This window comes from Athene noctua, chromosome 1, assembly GCF_965140245.1.
Source record: "Athene noctua chromosome 1, bAthNoc1.hap1.1, whole genome shotgun sequence".
NCBI lineage: Eukaryota > Metazoa > Chordata > Aves > Strigiformes > Strigidae > Athene > Athene noctua.
Genome location: NC_134037.1, coordinates 17,634,746 through 17,659,536, shown reverse-complemented (window position 1 = coordinate 17,659,536; position 24,791 = coordinate 17,634,746). Strand labels below are relative to the sequence as shown.

Here is a 24,791-nt window from a genome sequence, read left to right as displayed (position 1 = left end):
TGGAGGCCAGGCAGGATGTGCAACGACATCTCAAGTGGCACTAGAAGCTCAGGCAGCTGAATCTCATCCCTAGCAAATGCAGTTCACGAAGCCTGAGGAGCAATGTAGCGCAGCAGCCACTAGGTGCCTTCTTCGGCATGAGAGCAATCATAGGTTCCACTGCCTGATTACTTAGACAACCACTAGCTATTAATAGACATTTAAAGTTGAGTTCACTTGTTCACACATAGAGGTCTTGTCCTATTCGGGATGCCCTGAGGGATCCCAGACATCTGCATGGGGTTGGTTGGTGTGATGTAAGTTATGCAGAAGACCAGCGTCATCATGGAACAGCAGCTGATGGCCCAACAGGATGCTCCAGGATGCACCTCAAAAGGCATTAGGCAGGGAACCTACAAAGAATTCCTAGAGGTGTGAAACACTGGAGAGTTTTACAGACTGGAGAATTATGTGACTTTCTTTAGGTGAGACTGGCCAAGGATTCCTGACCCTCTCATCCATTCTCTAGGTGTGTTTAACTGGCCACAGTGCAAACGAAGAGGGGGAGAACACAGAGGTTCTAGCTGCACAGCAGGAAACAGTGTTATATTTCAAGCCGCTTGAGATTAATTTTTTGTTCCTGGTCAGTGATACTTTTAAGACTTCTTAGAAAATCAAAAGCAGAAAGATCAACTAGAATGTGGACTATTAAAATTTCAATTCAGATAATTTAAGAGCAGACAAATATGCCTGTTACACTTACTACAAAGTTAAAAAAAGTCACGATCTGAATGATGCAGGAGAAGCTTTGACAAAGCATCTTCCTTCCTGCATATAATGAATCTTTGTTGCAAGTAGTAATGGTATACTTTTAGATTTTCCATTTTAAAAAATCTAGATGAGCAGGTAGGTGTACTCACTGCAAACAGGTGTGATATAGGATGTTTTCAACCAAGAACAAATAACTTTGTTTGCTTTTTCCTTCTTTTTCTAGTGTCAGAATTTGCTGCATGCATTACCTGGTGACAGACATGGTGGTGCAGGGTTCTGAAACAATATGTTACCTTTGCTGATTTTACGGACAACTAGACAGTGCCCTGTCAGTACATATATACATATAATTGTGTTAAGTACGAGCTGTCAGGTACATTCATAGTGAAACAGCATTTCATATTCAGTGTATGAAAGCAATTCATCAGGAAGGTTCTGCTGCACTTCACGGTACAGAGAGAGTGCATAACCAATATTCCAGTATTCTTTAACATAATTAAGAAATAGATAAACAGCTAAGGAATTATGATGAAGATGTAGTTTGTGCACTAATCTTAAAAGTACACAGAAAAAATGTTTGCATTTAAATAATATTTTATTATCCACGATCAAGTTATTTAAGAGTTCTTTCACTGAAATATTTTAGACTATAATTTTAAATAAAATGCCACAATAATAATAAACCACACAGGACTAGGGGATAGGATTTAAAAGACTCTTTCTAAGCAGAGGGAAAAAAAACCAACCACACATTACTAGAAGACTAAACAGATAACACACGTAATAGATTTATAAACTGTTTTATAGAGAACTACAGCTCTTTGGCTGCTGTTTTGCAAGCTTAAAACATAAGCTTTCCCACTGATATCACTGTCAGTTCTCTAGGTAATTAATCTGGTCATCTGCTACAGAAATTTGCCTTGGGAGATACTTCAAGTAGGATATTTTAGTACTTTTAATGACTGTTTGGAGACAGAGTTTTGCTCCTTAGTGTGACATCTGAAGAAGTACTCATAAACAGAGAGAGAGACAAAGTCACAGGAAGGTTCATTGCCTTGATGGATCAAAGGGAACAGAAAGACACATGATGATCATGAGGGAATTAGACAGCTTTGAAATCACATGGCACCACACGCAGCACCAGCCAGGGAAATGACAGGGGAGACATGAGCTGTCATAGATGTGTTACCACCAGAGTGTGCAGCACACTCTCCATATCCCATGGCATGCGGTGCTGCATGCTCTTTCCCTCCACCACCTTCACTGCTGGTTCTTCCAAGCCTAAAATAAATGTATAACTGGGGAAAAAGAGATTAAAAAGTCAGAGTAAAACCAGAAAATGTGATAATAGAAAACATCCAGTAGGACATTGCTTAAGCATTAATATCATGTTTCCTTGATAATTTTCTAGTAAAACAATACATTAAGTAGGATAATATCTTCCACTTCAATAATAGCAACCAAAGCAAATGATGCCACGTGAAAAACTAAGAAAAGTGACATTGCTGCAGTAAAAACATTTAGGAAGGAAACAGCATATATTGTAGAATCTAGAAGTCTGACAACCCTCCAGCTTGAATTTTACCTTATTCACTATAATATCCATGCATACAGAAGCATCCCCAACAGCTAGCACCACTGCAGCAAGTAACATTTCTCATCAACTGACATTCTAAATTCATGAAGCTTATGAGAATGTAACATTTCTAAAATTAATCATGGAAAGCATTTCCATGGTTTGAGACTGCAGGAAGGATCCGGTGAAAACTGTACTTGGTTTGAGATGGCAAAGAACTGCCTTATCTGGGTGATGAGGGTTACTATACCTTTCAGTCTGTGGGTAGAAATATATGATGTACATACTTGAGCATCAGCTAATCCTGTTTTCCTTATTAAAACATACAATCTAAAGAAACAAAAAATGGAAGATTAGAAAATAATCACTATTTCTATGAATGTCATCACACACATCAATGTTAGTTTTTTGACATAATTTCTGGAAAGTCCTTTGTTGTGCCCTAGGGGAAACAATGATTGAAAAGAGCTAGAATAATCACAGCTATGAGCACTGAATGTTTAATTAGTCCAGAAAGGAAAAAGAATAGACCAATAAAATAGGTAAGCAAAAAAGCCCAGTAGAGTCGTTATTTCAGCTGCAAATCTCTGTCATTTTCTGGATAGCTTTCAGTAGAGACTCTGCTCCTCCACACATCTATTGCTTTTTTATATATCACTAAAAATGTTAAAGAGAAGCAAAGGAAGATGAATCGTTGGCTAATCTAAGAGTCTATATTAGAGTGTAAGACCTTGACCTGCACATTAACTACCTAGAGCGTGATTTAGATGGAACAGTCCAAGTCCAAGACTATGATTCAGGACATCGTCCATCAGCTGCTGCTACCTAGTGCTGGAAATATTTAAACCCATTAACGGTCTTCATTTAAAGTTCCTGGAAGTGTCAAGAGCTCTGCTTCTGTGCATGACCAGCCCTGCCTGGCCCCAGCATCTCAGACCCTCTCAATTTAGGACAGATCATGTGGAAAACCAAGAGCATCCTTTTGTTTAATTTCATGCTGGGCTTCATTTACATTTGATACATAGAAACATGAGCAAAAAATGCACTGCCTTTTGAAGAAAATAAAACACCAGTAATAGGAGAGATTGCCTAAGTGCTGTATGACAGCGCAGTGATTAGACCACTCAATTGGAAAATCAGAGCTGGATGCACCATGTACTCCGGGGGGGTTAAATTCCTGCTTGCAGAGATGCCACTCAAAGGCATGTGCTTAGACCCCTGTTTCCTTCAGAACTTGTCTGGTTCAGAAGCCTCTGGGGAACATTACTCCACACGACCTAGGAACCACCCCGATATCTTATAGCCAGGCTTAAGGCAGCGTGATTAAACTCAAGACTTAGTAAGGACTAAAAGCCCCAGCTATATATTCTACCAGGGAAGCCGCATCGCCGGGGGAGGAAGCGTCGCTACCTTGCAAACTCCTGCACCGCGTCAGTATTTGTTAAACACAGCATCCAGGGAATTCCCAGAAACAAGAGTTTCCTGAAAGTTTCTTTAATGAGCCCAAAACGTGCACTCTTGCTAAAGGCAGTGGCTGTTTAATGAAAACAAACAGCCTCTGCGTTACTTTTGCGAGTTTACAAGGCGGCAACAGGACGAAGGGCCGCAAGAGCCAGGGCTGCTCCCGGCGTTAGGGCGGGGTTGTCCCACCAGGCGCGGCAGCCCCCCGCGCGGGCAGGGCCCCGCTCCCACCCGCGCCTCTCCGCCCCGGGTCCGGCGGCGCCGCGCCCCGCCCCGCCCGCCTCACCGAGCATGTCCGCGCCGCCCCGCCGGGAGCCGCCGCCGGGCGGGCAGCCACGGGCAGCCGGCGCAGGTGAGGGAGGCGGCGGGCAGGGCGCGGGCAGGGCCGCCGCGCCGGCAGCAGCCGCCGCCCCTCGCCCCCCTCGGCGGTGCTGGGGGCGGGCAGCGCCGCGGGGTGCGGGAGGGGCGCGGGTCAAACCTTCCCTGTCGGACGTACCTGGGGGCAAAGACGGGGAGGGGGGGCTCCGGAGAGGAATGGGGGAGTTCCGGCTGGCCGCTGCTTCTCGCTGCCCGGCCCGGCCCGGCCCGGCCCGGCCCGGCCGGACCAGCGCGGTTGTCCCGCGTGGATCCTCGCGGCGGTTTATCTTTGTTGTTCTGCTGGTGCCGTCTCTGTGCGCCGCGACTCGCCTTCCTCCAGCCCCTTCCTATCCAGCCCGGGAAGAAAATCAAAGGGTAAAGCAATATTCCGTCTTGCCAGTGGCATCTTTTGCAGCCTGTTCGTTCAGCAGAGGTCTTTTGACATCTTGCTTTCCCTTTTGCCTACAAGTGTCCCCAAATTTGAGAGACGGTATTTATTAAACAGAAATCCTTAATTACGTTTGGATGGTTTAGTGGGGTCCCCGTGCTCCACAGCGGGGACTGGATGTACTGTGCAAGGCGAACGAACAGGCTGGGAGGGAGAAGGGGAGGAGGAAGCTTCGTTTCTTCATTCAGAAACTGGATGGAACGACCCTGAGAGAGGAGGAACGGCCGCACTCTGTCTGTGACATTCGGGAGAAGGTCATGTTCCACTTCAGTCGGAGACACAGGACTGACTCACTCTCCTGGTGTTTCTGAAAAAAAATCGGTGATCGGTTCTAACTCTGTGTTCTTAGGGAAGAGCACATTCTGTGCCGCGCTCATTTAGCCACTTACCTGCTTTGTGTTTCTACAGTGACCAGGAGCGAAGGGAAAATATTAGATCATGTCGGAGTTCTGGCTAATTTCTGCTCCGGGAGATAAAACAAATCTGCAGGCATGGGAGAGAATGAACACGGTGACGTGCAAATCCAACCTGTCCAGCAACAGCAAATTCCATATTCCAGACTTAAAGGTAAACTGAGGAAGGGGTTTGTGTATGGGTGATACAGCAGCATAAACTAGTGCTAAAGACTTTTCGGATAAATGTGGAATTTATCTTTTGGGATTATATGCAGAAAGTAGCAGCAGGTTGCAGTTGGGGGATGAATTGTGTTCAGTCAGCTTAAAATTGATCAAAGAGAAAAGAAGCCATTGTGCTTGAAGCTGACCTTCACATTGGAAGGATATATGTATAAGGAGTGAAGATGGGTGAGATGAGTTAAATAACTAATCTATTGCATTCAGTGTACCATTTGCTCCCACTCATGAAAGTCATACAACACTATACATCTTGGATTGCTGATGCAAAGGCAGTAGCCAAGTATCTAGAACCATGCCCGTAAGATTGCTGACTGAGAAAACAGAGCTCTAATGCACATTACTCCTTGGGATATGGATTTGTGTGTATATTCAGCTATATTAATCCAGCTTCATATCATCATATAAATAGGAAGAGTATTAATCCATGATTTTTAAAATATCTTTGCATTATTTAATCCATATTTTATAAGATCTGCATATTTTATAAGATCTGCACCTTATTTTTATTTCACTTATGGCTATGAAAAATCCAAATAGACTGCATTAAAGTCAATGGAGCTATCACAGATGTAGAACTGGGTTCCTTGGGGAACTTCCATCACCCATCACTACACTTAGTGCATCCAGCATCTGGCTTTAATCCAAAAAGATTGTTAACAGTTACAATTTGAGCTAATCCTATTACATGAGGATGCAAGTAAAAGGGGAGTGTGGCCTGTTCTGGAGTAATAACCTACTGAATCATTGCATGAATGTTTCAGTCTGGGAATTTGCTTTTTGCATGTGAACCTGAGATTGGTATGATTTTTACCATCTATGGGCCTTACCCAGCTGGTGTTGGTGTGAGTCTGCTAATGTTAAAAGAAATAAAGCATTTGCAGTATCTGAAGATGCAACCAGTCCATTAATATTCTGCTAATTGTTTGATGTAAAATTTGTTTCTTCTCCTTCAGCTTGACCCTTCATAAAGCTGAGCTGACAACCTTACAAGAAAAGGTTAGGCAATATATTGCAATACCATAAACATGGGATTATGACTGTGACAGAGTCATGCGAAAAGCAGATGTTGGTTTTGGAAGAAATGGCTTTGTGAGAGGCTTAGTCTTTGGTGATGGCAAAGAATGCAGACATAGACCCCCTTTTGAATAAGTGGGACTTCCCTTGGTTCTCTCAGTACATCTGATTTGTTTATACGTATATTGTGTGCATGTCTAGTCACTATTTTATCAGTTTGAAGACCGGTCTATGGAACTTGATGATACAGGAATGAAAAAAGGAAGGAAGACACTGACATGTAGTCTTGAGACTACACATACTTTTTTCCTTTATTGGAAAAGGCTTTTTATGCCCAAGATCTTGGGTAAAGGAATTGCTGCTATTTTCCACCAAGTAAATAAAGTTCTGCCAAACTGTTGAATACACAAATGCTAAACACAAGTCGATTTCCCTCAGACTCTGCCAACAGAAGCTTTAGACAGAATTGTACATCTTTCACCTACTTCTCATCTTTTGCACAGGTGGGGACACTGGATGCTCTTGTTGGTCTGTCAGATGACTTGGGAAAACTTGATAGCGTTGCTGAAAGGTAAAATAGATCTTATTTACTACCTACAAACGAGAAACAGACATTGTTTTTATGGGACGGTATGTCCTTGTGTTCACCTCGGTCTGACTCAGTTCAGCCTGGGCTACAACTAGACTAAAGTGGATAGGCTTTGTTTAACCCTTGTGTTGATTGTCACAGAGTCCTCATGAAGAAAGAATCATTCCTTAAAATTTATCTGAATTAAATCCGCGATAGTTTGGTCTGCACAGCAATCCCTCTGAGTGGCAGTGCTAGGGAAGGTGTTTCTTGAAAGGAAACTGTTGTGGGTTTTTTTGAAAGAACATCCTGTCACCCCATCTGGAAACTTAAATTAATAAAAAAAAGCATTTAGAGAATATTAAGCCCTCCCTGATCTTGTTTTCCCACAATATTTCTGTTGACAATCTGCCCCTTTTAAACCAGATACAGCAGTTCTAAGGAATAAGTTCTCCTGATTGAAATCTGGAGCTCTCCCTCTCAGGCTTTTAAACTCCCTGAAAACCAGAATATTGACTTGGATTGTATCAAACCTACTCACATGATCCCCTTGCTGATCATTGCCCAGTTTGCCTTTGGGGCCAAACTGGTGTGGGTGTACAAAGAAAAATGCAGTACAGCAAGCTGAAGAAATGCCAGGTTGTAAGATACTTCATGGCACAAAGCAGACTTTGTTGTTGAGGCAATGAAAGTATAAGCTGCTGGGTTTTTTTGGGGACTTCTTTTTTGCTTTGGAAGCATACCTCATATAGTTGTGGTCTTGGTCACAGAGGCATGTATTAGCTCTGGGGGCTTTTTGCCTTTTTTCCCCCAGCCAGGACTGATAAGGATTTCCTCGTCTAAATATGCTTGATACTTTCATAGATTTTGTCTGGCAGTTGCAAACCTATACAGAAAAACACTGATATAAACTCTTTACATCTATGTTAGGCAGTTTAGGTAAAACTAAGACTGCTAGAATACATTTCTCAGTAGGATTTTTTTTTTTGCTTTTGCTTGTGCTACAGTAAGGCTGTATTAGGATGATTACATTTGGTCACTCTGAGTTGCACACGACATTGATCTTTTCAGAATCATAGAATACCTCAAGTTGGAAGGGGCCCATAAGGATCATTGAGTCCAACTCCCTGCTCCTCACAGGACTACCTAAAACTAAACCATGTAACGCTTGTCAGGACTTTTAGCAGGACAGAGCAATTTAATTAATCAAAAACCTTCTCCATTGTGACCCTGCCAAAAAACCTGCCCAAATTCTTTGTAAATGTGTTCAGACCTCTGGTTCATACTGCAGAGATTCTTCATGAAGTGAGAACAGGGCAAATTTGGGGAGAGACAGTGCCAATACCTGCTGTCTGTTCTACTGGAAGGTATCTCTAGCCAGGGCAGCAGATAGATAGGCAAGCAACTGCGTCATCTGGGTTTGAGGGCTGCCAAAAATCACGCAGAACTGATTTTCAGAAGCGCTTAACTAATTCCCAGCTTTGTAAGGAATTAGGACTTCTGGAAAGCTGACTGTAGGATTTATGTAAGATCACAGAGGATAGCTTTAAGTGAAATGTCTGCTAGGGTAAGGACTCTTCCTATTTGTCACATTTGTCTATCGAGCTAGGAAACCAAGAAGGATCAACAAGATTTAAAAATAAGAAAAATATGTTGAAAAATAAGAAAAATGCATCAGATTAATAATAGATATAATCAACACAAATATATTCTCAGATCAAGTCCCACAAGGACATACAACAGCATTTTGTGCTAGATAAATGGGTTTTGAGTCTAAATTGTGATTCAAGGGTTAAAATGCCAAGCACTTGCACTTTGTTGAAGTAAATGGCATCCAGAGGGTTACAAACCTGTTCAAGTGACCAGAGCATTTAGTTCCTGCTCCTCTGAAACAGCTACCTGCTGGAGTGTTGCTAGATAAACAGAACAGCCAGTGAAGCCAGGCAGTGCAAACCTGTCAGCACTGCCTCCTGCCAGGACAGCGGAGAAGGGGCAAGAGTTTGCAGGATCTATTGTTTCCACATACTTTTATTATTTATTTACACAGGGAGGTGGAGTGTTTTTCCATGTCACCATGTGGTAGTGTGGAGGTCCCTCAAGCTGACAGTCCCCTCGGTCACTTTTACCCAGGGGTTCTCTGGGGTCCTCGGTTGGCGGAGCATTCTGCAGTGGCCTCAGATGGCAGGGCTTCTGCTCCCTGCAGTATTTTGGAGACCTAACTGGTAGTACCCTTTAGTACACAGTATCATTTAGAGAGTGTTAGATTTTTTGGGGGGGTTTTTTTGAAAGTAATGATATTGTAGCAATTTCAGAATCAAAATGTGAGAGTCTTTCAAGCCATAATAATAGGCTAAATGGAGTTATTCTCTTTACAGGTTTTTATTACTACTTTGCTCCTTTTGTAATGCATCATTTGAGCATGGTACTTGATCTAGGTGGGATTCATCTCATCTAAAGGCAGAGTTATAAGGGTTGGATGTGAAAGCTGCTCACTGTTGGATGTTACTATAGTTGATGGGGCTCCCTTGGGGCTTTGATTCCTCTTGCTTGCCTTGGACGTTGGTGGTGTTGCAGGATGCGTGTTCTGTCTTTGCATGGGGAAGGTACTGGATGAGTGAATCCCACTTGCATTTCACATGATGGAAGGCACAGAGACTAAGCCAGGACTGGAAAACATTTCTTTGATCCAGTGTGTACACATACCTTCTGGCTGTATCCTACCACAGGGACCGTGGGGTGTGTGGGCTGGGAGGGAGCCAAGCCTCACCTGGGCAGCTAGGACTGTCGGGTGCATAAGAGCACATACCTGTCCCACCATCTATACCCATGGAGTTAACTGTCTCTCAGCTATCAGGTTAGCTGCCAGTTGCACTCAACAGTAATGAAAACAGCTCAGGCTTCTTGGAAAAGCTACTGTTTTATACACTGTTGGCTGCTTTCTTTGTAATGTCTTTAGCCTCCTGCTATATTGTTCTTACCAACTGTGCTGGAGTCCTGTCTTGTTCCAAGTTCCTTTGGGCTCTCTAGGCATCGTGAAGGACCCAAAAACCAACTGCTGTGGGGAACTACTGTGTGGATCCTGCACCCTCCCCACAGCACGAGTGTCGGCAACACGCACCGTCCTCCAGCAATGCTCAGCTGTCACCAGATCCCTAAGTGGCTGCAGCCAGATGGTGAAAATCTGCGGCAGCCGTGAGAGAGGGATGTGAACTAGAGCATAATGGTGTACATTCCTCCTACAGGCACTCTGAGCTGCACCTGTCCAGGGTCACGAAAAGAATGGTTTGGGTTGGAAAGATACCTTTAAAGATCATCTAGTTCCAACCCCCCTGCCATGGGCAGGGACACCTTCCACTAGCCCAGGTTGCTCAAAGCCCCGTCCAACCTGGCCTGGAACACTGCCAGGGAGGTGACATCCACAGCTTCTCTGGGCAACCTGTTCCAGTGCCTCACCACCCTCATAGTAAAGAATTTCTTCTTTATGTCCAATCTAAACCTACTCTCTTTCAGTTTAAAACTGTTGCCTCTTGTCCTGTCACTACAGGCCCTGGTAAAAAGTCTCTCACCATCTTTCTTATAAGCCCCCTTTTTATACTGAAAGGCTGTGATAAGGACTTCTCTTGTCCAGGCTGAATGACCCCAGCCAGCAGAAATTCTGACTTTTGCATTCTTGGTAGCATCAGCAATCTCAGATTTTTTCCTCCCTATCACAAGACTGGAAAACCTTTCCTAAGGCTGTTACTTCACAGGGATGGAGATAGAGGGAATCTTTACCTCTATGAATTACTGCTTTTAAATGGCCCATATAACTGCTTTGCAGCACATCAAAGAAAATCCTTTTCTTTGATGCTTTTATGGTATCTGTACCTGACCTGAAGCCCCTTTCCTAGACTCTTGAAAGCCACAGGATGTCAGAAGACTCACTGTCCAAACACTGTAGGTGCCCTTTTAGTCTCCAGCTCATCTGCAGCTGTAGTAGTCTCATCTCTGTAAGGAAAGAAAGGGAGAAGCAGCCTACCATTATGCTCTACTCCCTGTCACCATGCCAAGGATTAGGTCCAGTTCATGTCTCTGCCAATTTCATGATCAGGCAGTTACTTTTTAGCTGTTGCTTTTTTTTGCAAGGTGTAGCCAACCTGGAATGGTTAGGGAACTGAAGTTCAAATTCTGTGAATATTTCTGAGTACGGAAGTATGCTAGAACAACCAGAAAGGCTCTTGGTCTGTATGAAATAGGTACTTTGAGTAGAGCCAGGGGGATCTATTGCTGGAGGGACCTGATGAATCAATTTTTTAAAATAAGCAAAGAATAAGGAACTGTGAAGAGACAATGTTGTCCAGGAGGGGCTCTGTTCAAACCACTGCCCTGAATTAGGCAGAAGGAAGCGTTGAATCTAGTTCTCCCACACCTGAAAGCAGTGTCTTGTCCACTACACTGAAAAGAGTCCCCTAAAGAAGAGGAATAAGAAGAAAATAAGGAAATTCTCCCTGTCAAACAAGAGAACATTGCCATTTTCCCCTAAGTACTTTGCAAGAACCTTATCTCAGCAAGCCCTGAAGGTTTATTTAGCATCCCATGGAACAGATTTTCAGCCAGTGTTGTCTGTATGTAACCTCCTTGTTTCTCCATTACCTTTGGAGATTTAAACATGAGTTTTTTGCCTTCTGGTTTCTGCTATCATGAGTGTACAGAAGACTGAATCTTGATTTTCTGGAAGTCTAGAGCACTAGGGGGATGATACTATCTATGTGTTGCAGAGATCAGTGTATTTAGAAATCAGGCATTATCATGGAGGTGATTGTTTGTCATTATTTGAATTGTGAATTAACCTGCCTTGTTTCAGAAGTATTTTGTTTGGGCATCTCCATGTTTATCAGATCGTTGTGGCAACTGTTTTATATTAATTTTGTTTCTTCACTAACAAAGCTTCTCTTGTTACACCTAAGCGTAATAAAGAAAATAGCCCAGTACATAGGAGAAGTTATGGAGGACTCAAAAGATAAAGTCCAGGAAAATCTTCTGGCCAATGGAGGTAGGTACTGTGAATGTTTTTGTTTTTTTTTTTTTAATGCATTGATGCTGCCTTTGCTTCAGAATATGAACGGGTGGAGTTGAAACTCGCACATCAGAAAGGACAGCCATCAGCAACATTTTAAGAGCACATCTAGCCTGTTCCCATTTTTCTCAGAGTTAACAGAAGCTTTATCCAGTGCCAACTTTGCTTCCAGGATAGTATTCAGCATCTATTACTGAATCAGTTTCTAACACCAGATCTGAGGAGTGAAGAGGAAAGCAGGAGACATCCTTCTTCACTGCTAAAATGACCTAGCACCTTTCTGTACCCTCTTAGGGGCAGCTAAATCTCATTCTGTATGGCTGCATGTGATCTGTCAGAGATTTGTCTTCCCTCCTACAGTGCTGGGGTAGATGGTGTTGTTAACTGTGGGTTTCTGACAGCACAGGTGAATGTGTGAGGCAACAGCTCCAAAACATGGAGCCAGGGCTGCACTCACAAGGTCATGCTGGGGGCCAGCAGGACATTAACATGCTAATATTGTTGGGAGAAAATTCCCTCAAGTGGGGTCCTGACCTGTCCGGCAGAGAAGAAGAGCGGGCAGTGACAGCAGGGACACTTCTGACATGCCAAAAGGCTGTGGGAGCCCACTACCTTACTGTATGCTCCCCCCCATCATCTCTAATGTGTTTTTATAACCTTCATGAACTATTTTTCCCCCTTTATTACCTAGTATGTTACTCAGGGCCCTAGAGGGAGCCTGTATCAAGGACAAAACATTTAGAAATTGATGGCTCCCAGATCTCCATGCGTTTCATTAGACTCTGAGTGTGTTTCATAGCAAATTCCTCCCCAGCTATCCTGAAAAAGTACAAAAAAATTTGTGTTACACATGCTAATTACAGGCTGGTAGAATGATGCTTTTAAATAGACTAAGAGCACACACTCCATCACCCTTTGACTGTCTGCAATGTTGTACTTCAGATCTGTAAGAGTATAGGATGGGGAGGAAGTTTTTTTAGACGTGTCTTCCTTGCATGACATAGGACTGACATTTGATGAGTGCAACTGTTTGACAAGTACAGTAATCCCACTTATTGTGTTTCAGGGCTAAAGGATAAAATGAAATGTCTCAAAAGTATGTTGAGGATTGATGATTGCAGTGTTGTTACAAGCATGCATTTGTGTGTATTAGTGCTAGAGACAAGTCTTGTTCTGGTTGTAGAGATACAGTGATCAGGTTACGATGGATTTCTCAAGTAACAACCTCGTAGCTTGATCACGATATCCCTATGACTTGAGAAACAACAGGTTTCACTTATTTCCTTCATTTCCTCTTTTTACACCATTTTCCTTTTCTATCAGCTCTGTCTGTGTTGGAATAGAAGGATGTGGAAATTACTTGTATGTGTTACTAATTTCTGACCTCTGTCTGGATTTAGTCATCCAAACAAATCATATTAAACTAAGACATTGACCTTTCCAAGATTATTGACTGCATCTTAAAAAACTGAGTCAGCTTTAGTATATGAGGGTTCCCCTAATATAGTCCAGTGCCGTTCTTCATAAGCAACAGCAGCTTCACTGTAAAAATTCTTCCTCCTCCCCTTTCTTGCTAGCAAAAGGACCCTAAAGTTGAAGACTTCCTCAAGGTCATGAAATCAGAAACAAAATTATAAGACGTGACTTCTTGGTCTCGTTTCAGACTATTAGACTATCCCAACTAAATTTTTTTTTTTAATGTTAAAGTATACCAAGTTTTCTGATTTAGCTCAGTCGCATATAACTCTGACAACAGGCTGGTCCACAAACTGATAAAGGTGGTGGCTGTGTCTAACAGTTGTTTAGAGTTAAGTAAAACATCAAGTACTAGAAAATACAGGACTTCTAGTTAAGTGAACACACACACGCTACTTTCCCATGGGCAACAGTTGGAAGCAGCCACATGGCAATGTCTCTCTTATAGAGGGAAATGTGTGTTTGTGTAATAAAGGGAATTTCAGTGTATCACAACAGCAGGAAATGCTTTCTTGCTTATGACAGAACAAAAAATATGAAATTTAAGTAAAGCTTTTCTTCAAAGATGCGGTCCAAATTCTTTTCCATTTATAGTAATGTTAAACCCAAATGAATTTTAAAATTTGTTAAGTGGTGGCATAACTCTGTGATCTCAAAACAAAGCAAAATGGGAAGTATAACAATTTTGAAAATTAAGTGTTTTGACGGGAAAGTATTTAACATTGCCTCTTAGAACTGGGTGAGCAAATTAGAGTTATGAGAGATTCAGTCTGTGGGTTTCCTGGGTAGCTGTGAGCATGTTGGGGTAGGTAGGAAGCATCTTTCCTGGGTAGGCAGCTATATGAAGTCTTTTAGAAGTGACCTGACAGGTTGCATAGATGAGGGGTGTCATGCTAGGAGCATCAGGGTGCTTGGACTGCTTCACATTTTAAGCTCAATTCTGCTAGTGTGCTCACAGTAGTTTGTGCCATCCCCAAGATCAGGCTGCTTAACTAAAAGTGCCAGAGCACTGCTCAGGAGGGAACTTGTAAAATTGGCTGAGAACTCATGCTGTGCTTAACTCTAACATTTGAATTCTGCTGAGATTCAAGGCATATGAGGACAGAAAGGGCACGTGTAGGTCTTCAGGGAACTTTCATATCTCCTCAACTATAAATAGGTCAGTGTCTGTCTTTAAAGAGCCTGTGAATACACTGTTCCTCCACACAGCCCAGTAATATCATGCTCTTTTCAGGTTTCATTCACACTGAATTTAGCAAGGCCTGATCAAGAAAGCTTGCAAGAGACGCAGCAGGATAAAATCCTTGTGTTGCATACCCTGTGCTGAAAATTCTCCATGAACTTTGCTGCTCAAGTAGTTTTGACCTCCCTGTCGTCCCCCCAGAGACCGTGAGCAGGCACTGCTGGAGAACTGCACGCACAGGAGTTGTGCGATAGCTCTCCCTGCCTTCTGCAGTTTTGCCTCCTTTCCATACCCTCCCTGCACAGAAGAATATGCTGATTCCTGAACAGACCTTAGCAGGAAAGGTTGGATCTTTCCCTCATGACTCCTGTCCATTGGATGTAGGAGAGGTTTACACAGCTGTGGTTTTAGAAGGTGGGGGAGAACACCATTATGCCAGTGCCCTCTGCCTCCCAGGCAGTTTATCCCTTGATAAGAAGTCTGTTTCCTCCTAACATAGGACTTTCCATGCTTTGGAAATCTAATAGGGTAAACTGACTCTGTGGGGTGAGAGAAGCCCACGGAAAGGATAGCGCTCTCCTGCCAAGGGTATTCGGTATCACACAAGACAGGGTAGTACCCTCAGCCTGGTAGTATGGCATTTACACAACTTTTCACATTCCTTCTCATGCATCTCAGTTCATAAATTTTTCCCCACACCCTGGAAGTCCAGCCCACAGGAAATTGTGCTCAAACCTCACTATGGGACTGAATTAACTCTGGACAAGGCAGCAAAGAGCACCCAGCGTGCCCCTCCTTTTACTTGGCACTTTGAGCTTGTTTTGCTCCCGATCTCCCCCAACATCTTCCCAGATATTCTCTGTGTTTATCCTCCTTGTCTGGAAGGAAGTCTGTCCTGCAGGTGACAGTGCCTCCAGCCTCTCTGTGTAGACATTGAGACCCTGCCTGCTGCCTTCCTCTAGCCTCCCTAACTGGAGGGGACAGTCCCAGCCCCTCTGTTTGTTGTGGCAGGATTTGTGACTTTATCCCATCCCATCAAGTTGCCCAAGAACACTATGTAGAGGTGTCTTTCATATCCTAAGGGCTTTCAGGACTCAGGGAAAGAGCTGTTTGATTTCATGAGCCCCTTGAGTTCCTTATTTCATACCATTACGTACCAAGCTTTAATGTTTTCTAATGTTAAGGAGCTTTACTCTTCAGAGTGGAACAGCATGATCCTGTTCTAAGAGCTGGGTGTTTTATGTGTCTTCTTCCCTCGATTATGGGAAGAAGCCATGGCTCCCTGTGGTCCGAGGGTGCCTTGTTTTGAGGGGCTGCATGCACAGGGCCTTGCTGTGAATTTCTGTTGTTGGATGCTGTGACTGGCTTTACTTATTTAGAGAAATACCATATAACTTTGTGCAAGATGGGGAGCTCTGTGTGCAAAGTCAGTGAGGATTTCCTCGTCGCACCTGAATTTGTTCTCTAGTGAGTGCTTGACTGAATCACAGAGAAGTAACATCAGCTACTCTCTTAATACCTTTGATCAAACTCTCAACAATCCTGAATATTACTGCTGGTGCTGGGCACCAGGTGTTTTTCTGATAGCTCTTGCTGGGATTAAATTCAGGCATATTTCAGTAGTCAAGATTGAATTTACATGAAGTTGTTTCTACTGTGAAGAAGAGTGGTTGAACGTTGCTGTGTCCTGCTGACACAGCTAATTTTACAGCAGTGCTTGTTCTGTACTGTTAAGTGTAATGCAGAAAATATTTCTGGTTCAACTTCTAACTCTGGGGATGTTTAGAAAGATGATGAGATTGGGCATATGATCTGTGTGGATTTGATCTAGATCACATTTCTGTGAGGATTCAGACGTGGGCTTCTGGTTTACTCCCATCAACATTAATGTTAATCAAAGTTATGCCTAGGCTGTAGCTGGGGATTACTACCCAAACTTTGACCTGCCATCTGGTAAGCTATCTGCTTTCATGCACCTCTTTGCATTTTCAGTTGACCTAATTAGCTACCTGACACGGTTTGAGTGGGACATGGCCAAATATCCCATAAAGCAGCCGCTGAAGAATATATCAGAAGCCTTAGCAAAGGTAAACTGTACTCCAAATTTTAAGATGTTAGCATGGGGAATCATGCCTTTTGGTAGCTTTTAGTGCCTCCTCTCATCACATCAGTGAGAGCTTTGCCTTTCCTTTGGGCAGTAACAGGGTCGGAAGCACACACTTTGTACTGAAGCAGTTGATATTATTTTAATTTCTATTGTAATAATAATGGTATGTATATTTAAACTTATCAAGTCTGTAAGTATATGGCACTTTATCAGATTTACTAGAGTACATTGTCATGCTTTCTGCACTTTAATCCCCCTCATTGAAATTTGTTATTGATTTTATATACAGCCATATTATTCTCCATTTTGGAGTTCTTTTGTGAAATTGTTGGTGTGACATTAAATCAAAGACATTGCAGGCTGGATGAATTATTTACACTGTCAGTCCATTCAGAAAGGCGTGACACATTGTTCAATACAGATAACAAATGAAATCGTGAACTCGGTCCTTAGGTACAGCTGTAGCACACAGAGCAGCAGCTAACTGAATCATACTTTCTGCAGTAGCCTTTGCCACAGGGGAGCTCTGACACCGACTCCTTGGCCACAATCAAGTGGTTTTATGAGGGGCTGACAGCTGTGTCCTTGTGTTAAGGTGCAGAGGTAGTGGGAGGGGGGGAGGACAATGCCTGAAGCACTGAATTGACTCATGTTTTTTACTTTGTTTTAGCAAGTGACTCAAATAGAAACAGACCTAAAGACCCGATCAGCTGCATACAACAACATTAAAGGAAATTTGCAAAGCCTGGAGAAAAAAACTGTGTAAGTATAGGATGTGCCTGTTTGTATCTGGAATGCTGCATGGCTGAACTGAGGGCAGTGCACTCTCACACCCGTTGTGGTGCAGTGGACTATGTGTGTTCTGGTGGGAACAAATTTTTCTGGCTTTGGGGCATGATGAGCATCCGCAGACCCAGTGAAAGCTGTGGAGGGAGCTGGTGTGTTCAGTATGTCTCAAAATCAGCTTGGGGAGACTGCAGTTCCTAACAGGATTTTATTGGCAGTGTGAGCAGACAGTCTTGTAAAGAGTCAAAACCAAAGGCACTGTATTGTTCTGATGAGATTTCAGGGAGTCAGAAATTAGATGAGCTGGATCAACTGGTGGATTCCTTTGCTAGACAGAGCTGTTTTTGTGTTCTGAACAGCATTCACAGAGCTCACAGAGGAAACAGCTGTCTTGCTTGTTCCCACACCTCACCAGCATCCCACTTATATTTTTCTTTTCTTTGTTTCATTCTACTGGTCCAGGTAATGCCCTGTCAGGGATTCCCAAATGTTCTCGCTCCTGTCTTCAGCTGCTTATGGTCTTTACCTATGTCAGTGCTGTTACCTGATTTTTTTTCCAGGGTATCACTGGGGAGAAGAGTAAATTCCAGTAAGTAGTATATTTAAAGCAACTTACATGATGCTGTGCAAGCCCTTGCCCAGCATGTGTTCGTATGTGCCACTCTTTACGACTCATAATCCCTTGCTTTGGGTGCAGGACACGGGTCCTTGCTTTCCTGGCACTACAACTAGCCAGGCTGGCAGCCTGCCTAGAAACCAGCCTTTACCCAAGGAAGATACTCACAGAGGCTCAAACCAAACTCCAGGGTGGTTGGAATTTTTCTGAATGTGGAGCTAAAATGAGTATGCGTGGCACCAACTCCATGGAATGCAACCAGAAACCAGAAAAAAAAATACTTCTAGGTGGTGGTTCAGAATGCGTTTTTCAAAAAAACAGCTATCCACTACAGACACCTGCTCAACATGGGAAATGCAGGGCGCATGAGAGTCGCAGAGCCATATCACAGTTACAGCTCCCCCTCTCTCTCCAGTATTCCTGTGTCCATGCCTCGCTACTGCCAGCCTGCACCACTGACCTGTGCTTCCAGCTTGGTATAGACAGTGTTAGACACATTTGTCTCAGGCTGCATGTGTGTGTATAATCATGGGTGGGAAGGACAAAGGGACATTAGCTCCCATTTCCCTTTTCTTGGCACTGTTTTGTATTCCCAGCCCACTCCTGCAGCATCTCTCCAGTTCCACATCAGCTTTAAGCACGTAGAGAGAGGCAGAAGCTCTTTCTAGGGAACATGAGCAGTGCCAGGCCTCTAGCAAGGTGATGAAGGAGAAGAACAGAGACCTCATGGTCCAGGCCTATCTTTCTCTCAGCATCCCATCCGCCTTTAAATGCTGGCATCTCTGGTGTTTCCCAGTACCAGCTAGCTTGGGTTGAATAAACATCTAATAAAACATTACTGGGCAGTTAATTAATGTTTAGACTGGCATAGCAAACCTCAAACCAAAACCTGCTGAATTAGGTCCTTCTTTAGTCCTGGCCAGTGACAGGGATGGCAGCTGCTCTCTTCCCATACACACCTCGTGCCTACCAGCCATGCCTGGCCAGCCCCAGCCATCCACACTTCCTGGGTGTGCAGCACTAGTGGGACTTAATGTGATCAAGACTGTGAAGAGACCCCCTCATGCAGGTCCCACCTGTGCACGAGGCTGCTGCTCCCACTGTCCATCAGCTGGAGGTGCTTGTCCATGGCAGTCCTGTATGCCAGGGTTGCTTTGATGGCTTAGGTCCATGCTAACATTGCTTACTCTGACTGAAGCATGGTCATGCAGGCAGCTCAACAGGCAGCCTGAGAAAGTAGGCGCCTCCCGCGAGATACGGCAACAACGGGAATGGGGTGGTAACTTCAGATGTGCACTTCCCCAGCATCTACACCCTTACTGTAGAAATAATAGCAGCAGAATGGTGTACTTTAACATAAAAGGCATAAACTAGCCCAGTGCTAGTCACCAATATTCTGCCATTAGTATCTGATGCTTTTTTTTTCTATTTGAGTTGCAGTACAAATAAATAAATGTCCATTTTAGAAGTGTAGACATGTCCTTCAACCACCTCCTTCCTGGCTGCCTTCTACCCTAGCATACACTGTTAGCAAGTATACCCACAGCACAATACCTCCAGTGTGCTGCTGCTGGGCTCCTGCTAATGTCAGTTTTTCATTCTTTGTCTTCTTCACCCTAGGGGAAATCTGCTGACTCGGACCCTAGCAGACATTGTGCATAAAGAAGACTTTGTTCTGAATTCTGAGTATCTTATCACACTGCTCGTCGTGGTGCCAAAGTAAGGCAATAGTGTGTGCACACACTCAACGTGGCATTGAGTTTCAGGCCTAAGTACTGGATCCAGGTGATATTGGGTCAGGTTGGGGCAGCTCATCAGCGCTGTGGCTGGAGCATGAGTGGACTGTTAGCAAAAAGTAAAGAACAGTTTCTGCCAAGGGTGGTGCCGTCACAAAAGAAAGAGACAAAGGCTGCTTCAAATTTGGAGCAGGACAGGATTGGGGTGTAGGTTTTTAATGGTTACAGAGTGGGTTCTCATAGGTAGGAATAGTATGAGTGAAAAAAAGAAAAACAGATTCTTACTGGAGCTTAGCGAGTTTATAAAGGAGTTAGACCTGTCAGAGTCACAGGGACGCTGCTGGCTGTGTATTCCTAAGTGCCTGCACACAGGATGAGTGCCATCACCACCGGTTGTGAAGTTACATGACGTCCTTCTCAGAAGCCTACACGAAACTTTTCCTCTCTGTATAACCCTGTTCCAACACACACACAGTACTGTCACTTTTCTGTCTGTGAAAACCATGTTACAAAAAGCTATCTAAGTTTGTTGAGTTTATTATCTGCATATTCTTTCAGATTCCCCCATAAACAGACTTCTCGCTTTCCAAACTCTTACCATCCCCTTGACACCTTTCTCCCAGTGCTGGCACTTGCCACATTTGCAGCATAGCACCAGATCAGCTCTGGGATCACACACAGCAGATGTACCACACCTACCCATGTATCAGGGGCAGCTTGTGCAGGGGTCCTGGAGCATGGGACGCTGTGTGGCAGCCTGTGAGTACGTGCCAAAAGCCATGTTCTTCCCACCATCAGCTTCCTGTTCTGGGCCCTTCCTTGTGCCAAGACCCAAAGTGAGGACTGAGGTGCAACATTGAGGGAAACATCTCCCTAGCTGGTGAATAGGAGAGGAAAGGATAGGAGAGGCTTAATGTATCTTAGTCACATAACCCAGCACAACAATCTCCAACGCTTCTGCCCTAAGCCATTAGTTTAATTAACTGTATTTATCAACATAATTGCTGTCTAGTATATAGTATTTATTTACTGTCCTTTGTTTTGTGTTTCTCAAAGGTCAAGCTATGTGCAGTGGCAGAAGACCTATGAATCCCTCTCCGATATGGTAGTGCCTCGCTCCACCAAGTAAGTGAAATTCCAAATTAAGGTCCCTGTTTGTTTCAGAGATCCCTGTCATATTTCAGCCCCTTAAACTGCTGGATCCTGAAAGGAATGGCTTGTCTAATGCATAGGCTCTGTGTTAACGTATAGATTTGCCCAATCTCATTCTCAATTGAAATCAGAAATTACTCTGTTGAAAGAAAGCGCAGATGAAAGAAAAAAACCCATCATTGCTGTTTTTTTTACAGTTAGCTTGTTGTTCTTCTTTCTAGTAATGTAGTTCTTTCTACTTTCGTTCAGGGCTTTTGGTTTTTGTATAAAACAGAAAATTTGTTACAGTAATCCAGGCATAATTCAGACACATGAAATCACATACAATTTATAGAAACTAATTTTTACAAAGATCAAACACTATCTTTGCATCTTTAATTGATTCCTGCTGTAGAATAGGATAATTCAGTGTATTGTCATTTGCAAATGCCATATTAACTTACCCTTTCACTTGGAGTAAAAATTCCTTTCTAGGAATTAAATACTCCACTGCTCAGCTCACACAGACCATGAGATCCCACCCAGTGTGCAAGAGGTGACAGTGCTACTATCTGAAATGGAAGAAGTGGAAAGAGTAGCACAGAGACAGGAGAAAGCTGTTTGCTACTGCCTGTCTTAAAAACACAAGGAAAATGGAGGAACATCACCAGGAGACAGAAAAATCAGTCAGGCAGAATGTGTGTACTATGATGGGTTCAGGAACTTAACTCATGGGAGTTTTACATAGGAGATAGCGTGGCCAGTGCTAGTAAAGTCTTTGTGCCGTATTTCAATCACAGCAGTTCTTGAAGTATCAGTTCAGTATCATAATGAAGAAAGAATTGTAAAAGAGGAGGGTAAAGAAGGCATGAGGGATTTGCCATGTCGAATCACAGCAGTGGATTTCCCTCCCACAGAATGATTGCTGAGGATGCAGAGGGAGGACTCTTCACTGTGACCCTATTTAGAAAAGTGATGGATGACTTCAAGGCTAAAGCCAGGGAGAACAGGTAAGAGGCACTGATTGCTAGGCAGGGCAGGCTAGCAAGCAGGTAATGAGGATAAGGTGAGGCTTGTTTCATGTGCAGTACAGCTGAATCCATTGCTGGTTTTTAGGACTTCACTGTCTGGGCTGCTGCTGGCCCTAAAGCCACTGAGAAGGCAGGGTGGGAAGGAGCTGTGGCATCAGATACAGTGAGCCTGCACTTCAAGCACCAAACTATAGATCCTGGAATTGCCCTTCCTGCTCTCATGCTACTGACAGCAGGAAGCTTGCTTTCTGGGGGTGACTTTAACTCTCACCCTCCACATACTTTAACTGGTTAAATGGTGAGCAACTTTGAAACATCCCATACCTGCTTCGCCAGAGGCAAAAGAAATGAGTGTGCATATTGCTTGGACTATGGCTTGCAAGAGCAAATGTCATTCAATTGTAGGTTCATGGTTCGAGAATTTTATTTTGATGAGAAGGAACTGAAATGCGAGAAGGAAGAGTTGATGAAATTAGCTTCTGATAAGAAACAACAATACGTAAGTAGCACATCAAGTCAACTGCCCACATAATGACAGTTTTTGCTACCGGTGTGCCTAAACACCTCTCGCTCAGAAATGTCTTTATGGTTCCAAGACTCCGTGAGCTCCATTTAGCCCAAAAAACTGAGGCACAGGACAGATACCGTAATTTGCCTGGGCTCGCTTGAGTTTCTGATAAACAGGGAGCCACTAACAGGCTGCCTGAGAATTATCTCAGCAGTCCCCAATGGCTTCAGTGGTGTTGGCTATGGAGCTGCTTCACATAGCAAGGGGATCACAATGCTGTTGTGTCTGTTTTCCTAGGGCCCGTTATTACGCTGGTTGAAAGTCAATTTCAGTGAAGCATTTGTGGCTTGGATTCACGTGAAAGCCTTGAGAGTTTTTGTTGAATCTGTCCTGAGGTGAGTGGGTAAACATGCAGGACTGGTAGCAATTCCTGGGGCAGTTCTCCTGTGGGACAGAACATCCCTTACACACCTGGTTCCAGGAGCTCCCAGGAGACAACACAGATTGCCACATTTTTTGTGGCCAAGTTAGTGAAAAAGTTCTTTGGGGGCTGTTACAGGGAAGGGGAAAACAGAAAGACTATTGACTTTCAGCTTCAAAAAGAAAATGCTTTCAGTAAGAGCGCAGCACACCATTCCGAGATTGTTTTTGCAGTACACCACCATGAAGCATGCTAGGACACTGAGGAGAGAGAAGGGCAGGAGTGGAAAGGTGTGCTCCTTCCCCCCAGATGATCCTCTGTGTTGATGTGTTTCCAGGTACGGCCTCCCAGTGAACTTCCAAGCAATGCTGCTACAGCCAAATAGGAAATCGGTGAAACGCCTCAGGGATGTCTTAAACGTGGTGTTCAAACACCTGGATGAAGTTGCAGCAGCAAGTATAATGGATGTATGTATTTGGAGTGCAAGTGCACATGCTGTAGCTGTTCTCAGCTTAGCCAAATGAACACTGTCAGCATCCAGGGGCTAGAGCACCCCTCACCTCCCACCTTGCAGTGCTAGGAGCCCTGGGTGCAGCTGTAATCCCTGGAGGCTACAGCTGGGATTAAGGTAACAGGTAGGCTCAGATTATGGTGGAGATGCATAGACATTGCTTAAAATTTTCTGTTGAAGCATCAGATTTTTACAGCTACTGAACTGAAACAGGTCTGCTCAATTATGGCACTTCCTCTAGGTAAAAAGCTTCCAAGTTTTATATCAATATTCAGATCAACATAAGCAAGAAAAAAAATGAACTCAGAACTAAATGCTGACACCTCTGTCCCTTGTAAAAGGCTCTCACTGACTAAATACCTTAAACTTAGGCCTTCAGCATGCAGCAGAACTTGTTTTCTCCCTCCTGTATCTTGAGTGCACAAACAATTTAGGATAAACCATTTGAGATAAACCAGTAGGCATTAAAACAGCCTTAAAACCAACAAGAATGATTCCCAGTGCATGAAGACAGGAGAAAGAAAGAATATGCTCTAGAGCTAAAGCATGCAAAAATATTATGTGTTCATAAAGTTGCAACCAAGCATGAATTCTCACCAGTAACTGCCTTAGGCAGCCTGAAAACACCAAGCAAACACCAGATTCTCGGTGGTGAATTCTCCATCTTAAGCACAGCAAATAAAAAACTTCATTCCACCTGTGGAAGAGGAGTGCAAAAACAATCCACTGCAGCTTGGAACAGTGCAACAGGTTGTTTACTGGTACTAAAGTCATATTGTTTCTTTTCACAGCCTGGCATGGACATCCCTGGTTTACAACTGAGTAATCAAGAATACTATCCTTACGTCTATTTCAAGATTGACCTCAGTCTTCTTGACTGCAGTTAAAGAAAAATTGCTCAAGCTTCATCTATTAACTTTCAAGACCCTAGTGTTACAGTAAGACAATCTTTAGCTGCTGAAAGTCAAAACACAGATGCTGTAGCAGGATAATTGCTAAAGAACTTCCTACCACTTCCAGTAATTTTTACAGTGATTTCAAAGTAAGTATCTCTTGTTCATAGTTTTACAAAAATGTATTTCAGAGGCAGGAGGTACTATAGTAGAATTTATTTTTTTTGTTAAGTTACAAAGATGGAATATCTACTGGACTTAAAATAAAGCAATTTTAAAGGTGTGGTGGCTAATGGATCTACTAGGTGTATACAGTCCTGTTTTTCTAACAAAAAACACATAAAAAAATCCAGAAAAAGTAGAAGGCATCAGAGCAAAACTCAAAGTTTAATTTGAAAAAGAAAAATTCTCAAAATTGCTGTGTACTGTAGTACAACTTACAGTCCTCAGTACTCATTAGTTTAGTTTATGCCAAGATATTTCAGTTAGAACAGTTCCATTAGATCTGATCTGCTGGGATGACTTGG

General features: G+C 43.4%; 1 protein-coding gene and 1 long non-coding RNA gene across 5 annotated transcripts; one reads left to right on the top strand and one right to left on the bottom strand.

Moving 5' to 3' along the window:
- Window positions 1–1,334: 1,334 nt before the first annotated feature.
- LOC141955936 (uncharacterized) lies at window positions 1,335–4,794 on the bottom strand. Its single transcript, XR_012632802.1, has 4 exons — window positions 4,664–4,794; window positions 4,284–4,491; window positions 2,577–2,656; window positions 1,335–2,048 (listed from the first exon to the last, which is right to left on the bottom strand). It is a non-coding gene; the product is annotated as an uncharacterized LOC141955936 (long non-coding RNA).
- Window positions 4,047–24,561, top strand: ATP6V1C2 (ATPase H+ transporting V1 subunit C2). Of its 4 annotated transcripts, none has more exons than XM_074895638.1 (13): window positions 4,047–4,139; window positions 5,001–5,159; window positions 6,745–6,812; window positions 11,756–11,841; window positions 16,517–16,611; window positions 17,302–17,393; window positions 19,654–19,752; window positions 20,826–20,894; window positions 21,818–21,910; window positions 22,337–22,430; window positions 22,737–22,834; window positions 23,198–23,327; window positions 24,163–24,561. In XM_074895638.1, exons 2-13 carry the CDS (start codon window positions 5,031–5,033, stop codon window positions 24,256–24,258), a joined length of 1,149 nt encoding a protein of 382 aa, XP_074751739.1. In that variant the 5' UTR covers window positions 4,047–4,139; window positions 5,001–5,030; the 3' UTR covers window positions 24,259–24,561. The 4 variants fall into 4 exon arrangements, with proteins under 4 accessions (XP_074751739.1, XP_074751740.1, XP_074751742.1 ...); XM_074895639.1 differs by lacking the exon at window positions 4,047–4,139 and adding an exon at window positions 4,398–4,519; XM_074895641.1 differs by lacking the exon at window positions 4,047–4,139 and adding an exon at window positions 4,751–4,846.
- The last annotated feature ends 230 nt before the right edge of the window (window positions 24,562–24,791 follow it).

Bases quoted from the DNA above. Each gene is read 5' to 3' on its own strand.
- ATP6V1C2 (XM_074895638.1), top strand. From the start codon at position 5,031: ATGTCGGAGTTCTGGCTAATTTCTGCTCCGGGAGATAAAACAAATCTG. The intron at 5,160-6,744 runs GTAAACTGAGGA...TCTTTTGCACAG, and splicing joins TCCATATTCCAGACTTAAAG to GTGGGGACACTGGATGCTCT. The intron at 16,612-17,301 runs GTAAACTGTACT...ACTTTGTTTTAG, and splicing joins TATCAGAAGCCTTAGCAAAG to CAAGTGACTCAAATAGAAAC.